This window comes from Phalacrocorax carbo, chromosome 10 (genome assembly GCF_963921805.1).
Source record: "Phalacrocorax carbo chromosome 10, bPhaCar2.1, whole genome shotgun sequence".
Taxonomy (NCBI): domain Eukaryota; kingdom Metazoa; phylum Chordata; class Aves; order Suliformes; family Phalacrocoracidae; genus Phalacrocorax; species Phalacrocorax carbo.
Genome location: NC_087522.1, coordinates 24,772,447 through 24,781,025, shown reverse-complemented (window position 1 = coordinate 24,781,025; position 8,579 = coordinate 24,772,447). Strand labels below are relative to the sequence as shown.

Genomic DNA, 8,579 nt, shown 5'->3' with positions numbered 1-8,579 from the left:
CTGGGCTGGGCGCGCAGGCGCGGTGGCGGCTCCGGAAGTGCGGGAGCCATGGCGGCGGCGGCGGCCTCGGCCTCGGTCCCTGCCCCTGCCCCTGCCCGCGGCGGCGGCGGCCCGGCCGGGCGGCTGCGCCTGCTCTGCCAGCGCTACCAGGAATACGTGAGGCGACACCCGGCCGCCACCGCCCAGCTGGAGGGCACCGTCAGGGGCCTCTCCTACCTGCTGCCAGGTGCGGGAGTGGGGTGGCCGGGCCCCGTCCCTCCTGCCTGGGCCCGGGCCTAGGCTTGGGCCGGGCTCCCCTGGCATCTGCCTGTGGGGTTGCGGGGCGTGGGGCCCGGCGGGGAGTGGGGCCTCCCCCTCCCGCCGGGCGCTGGCTGGTAGCCGCTCTCCTCCCTTCGCAGGTCGCTTCTCGGACTCCCATGCGCTGTCGGAACTGGGTAGGAGGGAGCGGGGGGCGAGGGGTAGGCCTTGCCTTTCCTTCACGCCTGGCTGCATCCCCCGGCAGCTTTTAGGAGGAATCTGCACATCTTGCTGCCCTTCTTCCCCCACCCCCTCCCGGGGGAAGAGGCAGCAACCCTCTTTGGTTTACTTTCTGTACGTCCCATAATCGCAGTGTTCTCTGCCTTTTCTAGTGTACTCTGCTTCCAACCTCCTAGTACTATTAAATGACTGGATTCTCAGGAAGGAGCTGCAGCAAAGTCTGCCCGTGGTAAGGCTGGTGTGTGTGTGGGGGAGGAGCATTTGGGACACATGCTTTCTTCCTTGCAGAAGCTTTTAGGGAGTATCTGTAGAAACTAACAGGTCACTGCTGTGGCCTCTCTTTGCTGTCAGGTATGTAGAGGCCAGAGGCAATCTCTGAATGCAAGTCAACAACAGGCCTGCCCCATAGCTTCTGGTTTGGAGGAGTGGCCAGAGCATTCACTGGACCACAGAAATTAGGCCCCGACTTGCACCAGGAGCTCCACCGTTTTTTTGAGAAGCTCAGAACTTGAGTGAAGGTATTGCAGAATAACCATCACTCTTTGCAGAGCAGTGGCTCTGGAGCACTGAAGCTCTCATTCTGTCCCTCAGACTCTTCCTTTGCATATACTATTGAGCAAAACAGACATAAGCACCTTACTTCTTTTTCTCTCTTGCAAGAGCCCCAGGCTGGCTCCCAGAACTTGTTAGAGGCTTTGGGGAATGAGGAGGAGGATGTTTTTTTCTAGGCAGGCGTCTCCTGTTGCAAGCCTGCCCACTGTGTGGGTTTGGGTGTAGGCGGCTCTCTGGCTGCAGTGCCTGTGTGCAACGAATAGAAATGCAGAAGACTTGCTTCCCTGGTTATTGAAGGCTGAAGTGAATTTCAGCTGCATTTTCTTTATCGATGCTTTTTGATGGGTTTAAATCCTGCAGTTGACAGCACCAGGGAGTTCCTGTGTGGGGAGCTGGAAGAGCACCTGCTCTCTTGGGGTTCATGGCTGGAATCTAGGCTGATGCTGTATTCAGCAGGCTGGATTCATTTGCTCTGGTGTGACTGTGGACTCTGGGTCCCCTTCCCTCTACTCCAAGCTTACTCCTTTGTCAGCTCTAACCAGGGAGGAGGTTCGTTGTATATCCCAGTTCTGGGACAAGGAGGAGGAGAGAGTTTTGCCATGGAGTTCAGGCATAGTGCTGCAACCCACGAGACTGTCCTGCTGGGTCAGTTGGGGTAGAAGGCAATCTGAGACACAGCTGTGATGTTCTCCCTGTTTCTGGGGTAGCAGGTCTGTGTGATACTGTGATGTCTTGGTCTGCCCCTGCTTGGAGGTGGAGAAGTGGGCTTGTGTGTAGAGTCTGGCTGCAGTGGAGGCACCACTTTTTGTTTCTCGGGCCATCTGGTGCTTTTTTCTGAGAGTCCCACCAGACTGGGCTGTGCTTCTGCCCTGTTTAACTCCCAAGCAGAACCTGCATCCTCTCCCCCTCCTCCCCTCTGTGTTTTGCAGTCACTGCCCCAGCAGAAGTTGCTGACCTGGCTGAGTGTGCTAGAATGCGTGGAGGTCTTTGCAGAGATGGGGACAGCCAGGGTGTGGGGGGAGATGGGCCGGTGGACCATCATTGTCCTCATCCAGCTGGCTAAGTAAGTGCCGTGGGCGGAGGGGAAAGGGCAGCGTGCACTCAGAATGGGGATCTGAAGGGGGCTCAGCAGTACCCCAGGAAAAAGCCCAAGCAGGGCTGAGTGGCTTATCCCTGAGCCTGGGGGAATTTGGAGCCCCATGGTGTACTGGGCACTGTGCCACAGAAGGGGCACTTAACCCTCTTGCCTTGCCCAATGCCCTGAGCAGACCTGAGTGTTTCCTCCTTCTGTGGAAGCCACCTTTTCAGCAAAGCAGGGACCCAGCTCCGTAGCCTGGTATTGAAGGCTTCCATGTGTCTTCTCACAGAGCTGTCCTTCGTCTCCTGCTCCTGCTGTGGTACAAAGCTGGCATCCAGACATCTCCTCCCATTGTGCCGCTGAAAAGGGAGCAGCAGCAGCCTCTCCACCCCCAAGGTGAGTCCACAGTGCTGTCATTGTTGGCTTGGCGCCTTGCCAGGCTGCATGTCTCGTCCTGCTAGGAGTTACTCAACAGAGCAGCGGCTTGGGTGGCACAGGGAACTGTAAGGCCTCAGTATGCAAAGATGAGCTGTGTTGAACTTTCCACCCTCTGCAGAGCCTGAGTTAGCTTAGCGGTGGGGTTGTTCTACAGTGTGGAAGGAGGGGGTGGAAGAGTCTAAGCCTGGAAGCACTGGCTGAACTGTGAATCAAGCTGCGTGTTTTGTGGTCTGACAGTGAGGAAAGAGGTCCTAGGCCTAGGCAATATCAGCCAGATTTACCTTTTCACCTTCTGACAGCTATGTGCAATATAAGCTGCTTCAGGATGGTCCCACTTACACTAGATGAGATTTTCAGTCTAGTTGTCTTGATGGCAGTGTAGGGAAGAGATCTGCCAGCGCTGCGGTGAGGTGTGTTCCTTTGGAGCCTGACCCCTGTGGTTGTTTTCTTCTACAGACATGGGAGACAACTCCTCAGGGAAGGATCAGACCTACGTTGGCAGGCGTTCCAGCCGTGTTATGCGCTCTCTCCAGAGCAGTAAGTAGCTGAACTTGTTTTCTGTCCTTGACTGAGCCATTTTTGCTCTGTGCCCTTTATGTATAACCTGAGTGTAGGCAGTAAAGAGCAGAACCTTGTATTGGAGCATATTCTGCCAGTCACTGGGCCCTGTGGATGGGGGGGATATCAAAGCAACGGGGATTCAGGCACATGCTGCAAGGCTAGCACTTAAATTGTATTTTCCCAAGCGAGTGGTGCAACAGAGAACCCTTCAACGTGGTTACACTTTGAGGAGCGTGGACCTTACCAAGTGCCTCTCCCTGCTCTGTCCCCTCTGGAGGCAAGCTCTGAGCTGCAGCAGTCGCTGGGCGCACAGCTTTTCAAGCTTTCCAGTGTCACACATTGACGGTGCAGAAAGCAGTGGGGTGGTGGTGCGGGGCAGCATAGTAGGAAGGTTTTATTTGCGTTAGTGACCTGATCTGCTTGTTTCAGCCCCATCCCTGCAGTCCCGGCACTGGGGGTCCCCCCAACAGAGGGAGGAGTCGCAGAGCCGAAGAGCGGAAGAGGTGAACCAGCCTCCTACCCCTCTGGGTCTCCAAGAAACCATTGCAGAATCCATCTACGTTACCCGCCCTTTGCTCCACCGTATCCTGCCCTGGCTGCGTGCGGACTCACGCCGTACCCCCGGTGCCGGCAGAGGGTGCTGTGGCCTCAGCCCTGGCGCAGGGCAGTGCCATGCTAGGCTTCTCTCTCCCTGCCGCTGCTCTGCTTAGGCAGGGACCTCGGGACTCCTCCCTTCTCCTACGCCTTGATGGCTAGCCTCAGCCACTTGAGTTGCTGGTGCAAATCCTCCAGACCCTTCCCTGGGCCCTCCCAGCACTGCCTTAGAGTGTATTCTCTTTGCTGGTACCCAGGGGATCGCTTGGCCACATGCCTCATTAGGTATCTCTGGTTCTTTCCATTCCTTGACTGTGTGTTGTTAGTATTGAGTTTAGGCATGTGGGGCCAGAGATCATGGAAACCGTGGCTCCTCTCAGCAGTCCTGGACATCTCTAGGTCAGTCTGAGGAAGAGTCTTTGCAGGTGCTTGAGGTTGGTGGTAGCCGAGCATCACACTTCCCCCTGTTCCCCAATCCAGGGCAGGCCCTACTGAGAGAAATATGTGCAGGGGTTGGGCCTGGTCTTTAGCTGGGAGATTGACACATTTAGGTATCTTCTGCAGTGCTTACAGTGCTCTCTGTTCTGAGCTGATGCGGCCTGCTCTGTGTGGAGCTGAGAACAGGGGGCATTTAGAAACCCACTTTCTTTTCCCTGCTGGCTGCTGTTGCTGTGAGTTAGCTGTCTGCCCTTTTACTTCCAGTCTGAGTTTGCTGAGTGATCTGAAAGACCTGAACAGGCGAGAGCGAGCAGAGCTGAGGCGACGAACCATCCTACTGCTGTACTACCTGCTGAGATCTCCTTTCTATGACCGATATTCAGAGTAAGGGGCCCCTGCTGGGCTTTTGCTGAAAATTTCCCTTTTAACAGGAATAGCATCAGGGGACTGGGTGAGTAGATCTGAAGGGATCCGGGTGCCTGTGACCAGGTTAATCTGAGCCCTTGCATTACAGCTGCTATTGCTGTTTGTGCATTCAACAGCTGGAGCAGGAGGTGTCCCACTGGATTTATTTGTACTTTCTCCCTTTCTAGGGGCAGGATCCTCCTCCTTCTGCGCTTGTTGGCTGACTATGTGCCTGGAGTTGGCTTTGTTACACGTAAGTGAGCCCTGCGGCTATTTCCCTCTTTCTGTTGGGTGGAGGAAAATCAAGGGAGTTAGGCAGAACATTAGTCAATTGGTTTCCAACCTGGGGAAGGAAATGGGAAGTCCCTAGACTGGTTAGCACCAGTGCACCCTGCATTGATGCTTGTGTTTTTTTAAACTGGAACAGGAAAGGATTAATTGCTTCCTGGCTGTTAGGGACCTGTGCTCAACCACAGTGGTAAACCTCCCTGTGCCCTTCCAGGCTGCAGAGCTCAGTCTCTGCAACCTAAGCCTGTTCTGGTCTCCCTTTCTACACCTCAGCTGGTGCACTAGAACCCTGCTTTGCAGTGCCTGTTTTTGAGCTCTTTTCCTTGATTCCCCAGCCTGCAGTGCAGACACAAGGGTGCCTAGAGGTATTGACCCAGTCAGGAGCCAACTGTAAATCAAAGGGCCAAAGTGGGTCTGTCTTCTCCTAGTCCTTCACCAGAGGATCCCTTTATTATGGGCCAGAATTCCACCTCTGCCTCCTCCCTGCTGATGTGAAGCCTTTTGGGGAGTGATTCATGGCAGTGATGTGGCATTAGGTCAGCCTAGGATTGTGGGATTGTCATTCCTCTGGGGAGCTCACAAAGCTGGCTAGCTCGGGAGCCGCTTCATCCAGTTAGTGATTCCAGAGAGGCTTTGGAGCCTGCTTTAAGCCGTGTGCTACATAAGCATTTTCACTTTACAGCAGTTGCTTCTGTTTCTGCACCTGCTTGCTATTGCTGAGTTGTCTTCCCTCTTCCCTGTGCCACAGCAGTGTCCTCCTGACTTGCTTCATGCGGGTTTTCCCCTTGCATATTGCAGAATTCCCTTCCCGCTGGAGCTTGGATGTGTCAGCTCTGAGGGAGTCGTGTCCCACACTACAGCTATGCTGTTTCACCCCCTGCTTGGTCCTGCCCTTATCTCTGGCACTGCATCACTGCATCCCAAAGTTGTCTCCAGTCTTTGCAATTGTTCTGTTCATGGGTTCATCTGAGTTGTATAAGTGGTGATTTGGGATTGTTGAGTGTCATAACAAGAAGGAGGGGGGGTACCCTGTATACATACAGCTTCAAATTCTTGCTTTTCTATGCGTGTGATCCCTCTGTTCTCTTGTTTCAGGGCCACTGATGGATTACTTGCCTGCTTGGCAGAAAATCTATTTCTATAACTGGGGCTGATGAGAAGATGATTATTCTCTGCTAAGATTATGGCTGGACGTTTCTAAGGAGGGCAAGCAGGCTGGGGGAGGGATGCTGATAATGTCTAATTTTCAGTTAAACCATCAATGAGAAGCTCCTGTTCTTCAGGGTGGGGAGGGGGTTGTATGTAATTTTTTTAACGGATCTAGCTGTGAGTGATGGACCCTACGTGGGTGGAGAGACCCTGGCCACCTCTTTCTCTGGACCATTCTGTGGCTGCAGCGATGGTGATGGGACAACCTCTGTTTTTTTAAGCACAATTGATTTTTCGCCTTTTGTACGGTTGAGCTATAATAAAGCCAAGCAGCATAGTGATTTTTGGAGAGCATTGTCTCCCACCTCGTGGCGCTGAGATTGACATGCCACCTACCTGTGTTGGCCATGCCTGGCTGATCTGCTTGGAGCGGGCTTGTCTGTCAAATAAACTGACTGAGCGGAAAGAACTGAGAGAACTGACCTCTCCCGTTTGCATAGGATCCCCTTGTATCTGGTTGGCAGCAGGTCTCTATAAGAAAGAGCAGCTTTTGTAGTTGTTTACCCTGGGATACGCTGTCCTTTAGAAGCCTTTTGCTCCAGCGTGTGTCAGGCAGGGCCCTGCACGTTGCTCAGGTGATAACCGTAGCCTCTGTAACTCTAGGTGCCTGGTTCAGTCCCCAGTTTTCTGGGGTACCCCTGGGGCTATGGAGGACTGCAGTTTGCAGGCTGCTTTCCCAGCACCTAATGTGCTAAAAGGGTTTGGCAGAATGGCAGCCAGCCACTGCCAGCCTTGGGGTCTTGGCCAAGGACAGAGGAGAAATGAAGATATTTAATTCAGCAAATGCTACTGTGCCACACTTAATAAAGGACACAGGAGAGGCCTGGGCCATCCTTTTGTATTTGCTCTGCTAACTGGTGGACAGTTGATGCGTCAGTGTGCTCAGCAAGCTGCTGTGGAGGCTCCCTGGGCCAGGACAAAGGGGCAGCCAGCTGGTGGCACTGGACTGCCTGAGGCAGCTGCCCACCCTGTGCAGGGCTTGGGAGCTGGAAACTGCCAGGTGCGTTGGCCTCAAGTGCATGACGGGAGCATTCGTACCTGACTGATCCTTGAGGGATTCTGGGGCTGCAGGGCTTGCAGCCTTCTTGCCTCAGCACCTGAAATAAGGGATATAACCCCTGCCGCTGCACATCCCTAATGGCCACCACAGTTGGGGACCGTGGGGCTTTGGCAGCAGGTGTTGCCACCTCAACTGGCAGCAATGCCCTGTAATGCGGCAGCGTGGAAAAGCCATGAGTGCGGGGCTGTGCTCCTTTTGTTTGGGCTTTTAGTAGAGGAAGACGGTGAAGACTGCAAAGCACTCCTTGGAGCAGGGAGGCACCAAGAAGGGGTTTGCTCTTAGAGGGGTTGAGAGGGAGGCAGAGGGTGGTGGTGAGGGATGGGGAAGCAGCCCCAGAGCTGAGGCTGCATGGAGGGGACGAGCATGGGGAGGGCTGTGAGGAGCTGGCATGGCCTGGGCAGGACCAGGCAGCCCAGGACCTCACATACCCAGAGTGGGAAGGCAGCAATGCCTGGGCAGGGGCCTGCTTCCTGCCCAACCCAACTGGTGTCCCAGGGCCACCGGGGTGGTTCTTCTGTGACCTCGCTGTGGAGCCAGCGTCGGGGTGTGCCATGCTGTGCTGGCTCCTGCTGCTCGCCCTGCTGCTGGTGGCTGCCTTCCCGTGGCCCCTGCGCCAGAGGTGATGGCACTTCCCCATTTCTCCTCCTCCCTGCCCTGGTACCTTGCAGAAGTACCCCAGGAGCTCCTGGCCCAGGTGTGGGCTGGTACCTGTGGCACAAAGCCCTTGAGAGCTGGCCAGCCTGGGTGAAGACAAGTGGCACGTGGGAGCTCTTGTGCCAGTGTGGGTGAGCACCATAGGGTCTTGGCTCACTCCTGTCCCTGGTTATCCTCCGCAGGGTCAGCTACTCGGTCCCTGAGGACTTCTCTGCTCCGCTGGAGCTTCCACAGCAGCACTTTGGCCTGGTGGATGGTACAGTGCTCGCCTTGCCACTCCAAACCCCTTTTCCATGCACTCAGCCCTCTGGGTGGGTAGTTGTCCTCAGCCCCATGAGCAGCCCCAGGACTGAGCCCAGCCTCTCTGCTCTACCTACAGATTACGGCATCAAACCCAAGCAGCCTCACATTAGGAGCCGGGTGGCCCAGGAGAGGCCAGTGGGGCTGCATAGAGCTGGCAAAAGCAAGCGTGATGAGCTTGACTTGCTGGAGTACTACTACGATGCCCATCTGTGAGCCAGTGTGCCTCTGCCTGCTGCAGCCCAGCCTCCACGAGCTGCCTTCCTGCCCTCCGCTGCTGCAGGACAGGGTAGGTGTGGACTGTAGGAAAGTGGTGGGGTTAAGGATATGCCCTGCTTTGAGTGAGGACCGGAGAGGATGACCTCCAGAGGCCTCTTCAACCATCATACAATGATCTCTGGCCTCCAAGGGTTGCAGCTGGGGCTCTCGGACCAACTCTGAGAAGCTCCACCTCCTCTTGGGGTCCTAAGGGAAGGAACGAGCCAGAGCCCAAACCCACTATGGTGGGACACAAACAGCACGGCA

General features: G+C 55.3%; 2 protein-coding genes across 4 annotated transcripts; both read left to right on the top strand.

The window, feature by feature from the left end:
- Positions 1-25: 25 nt before the first annotated feature.
- PEX16 (peroxisomal biogenesis factor 16) lies at positions 26-6,329 on the top strand. Of its 3 annotated transcripts, none has more exons than XM_064462546.1 (11): positions 26-226; positions 399-434; positions 630-706; positions 1,959-2,092; positions 2,397-2,503; positions 3,002-3,082; positions 3,536-3,688; positions 4,027-4,099; positions 4,403-4,522; positions 4,732-4,796; positions 5,927-6,329. In XM_064462546.1, the coding sequence occupies exons 1-11, from the start codon at positions 49-51 to the stop codon at positions 5,983-5,985; spliced, it is 1,083 nt and encodes a 360-aa protein (XP_064318616.1). In that variant the 5' UTR covers positions 26-48; the 3' UTR covers positions 5,986-6,329. The 3 variants fall into 3 exon arrangements, with proteins under 3 accessions (XP_064318616.1, XP_064318615.1, XP_064318617.1); XM_064462545.1 differs by having other exon boundaries at positions 399-458; XM_064462547.1 differs by lacking the exons at positions 4,732-4,796; positions 5,927-6,329 and having other exon boundaries at positions 399-458; positions 4,027-4,134.
- Positions 6,330-7,651: 1,322 nt separating this feature from the next.
- Positions 7,652-8,476, top strand: FREY1 (Frey regulator of sperm-oocyte fusion 1). Its single transcript, XM_009508510.2, has 3 exons — positions 7,652-7,719; positions 7,943-8,010; positions 8,134-8,476. The coding sequence occupies exons 1-3, from the start codon at positions 7,652-7,654 to the stop codon at positions 8,268-8,270; spliced, it is 273 nt and encodes a 90-aa protein (XP_009506805.2). The 3' UTR covers positions 8,271-8,476.
- The last annotated feature ends 103 nt before the right edge of the window (positions 8,477-8,579 follow it).

Excerpts from the sequence above, each read along its gene's own strand:
- FREY1 (XM_009508510.2), top strand. The coding sequence starts at position 7,652 with ATGCTGTGCTGGCTCCTGCTGCTCGCCCTGCTGCTGGTGGCTGCCTTC. Across the intron at positions 7,720-7,942 it reads CCGTGGCCCCTGCGCCAGAG|CTACTCGGTCCCTGAGGACT; the intron begins GTGATGGCACTT and ends CCGCAGGGTCAG. Across the intron at positions 8,011-8,133 it reads GCACTTTGGCCTGGTGGATG|ATTACGGCATCAAACCCAAG; the intron begins GTACAGTGCTCG and ends CTCTACCTACAG.
- PEX16 (XM_064462545.1), top strand. The coding sequence starts at position 49 with ATGGCGGCGGCGGCGGCCTCGGCCTCGGTCCCTGCCCCTGCCCCTGCC. Across the intron at positions 459-629 it reads GAGGGAGCGGGGGGCGAGGG|TGTACTCTGCTTCCAACCTC; the intron begins GTAGGCCTTGCC and ends TGCCTTTTCTAG. Across the intron at positions 4,100-4,402 it reads GCAGTCCTGGACATCTCTAG|TCTGAGTTTGCTGAGTGATC; the intron begins GTCAGTCTGAGG and ends TTTTACTTCCAG.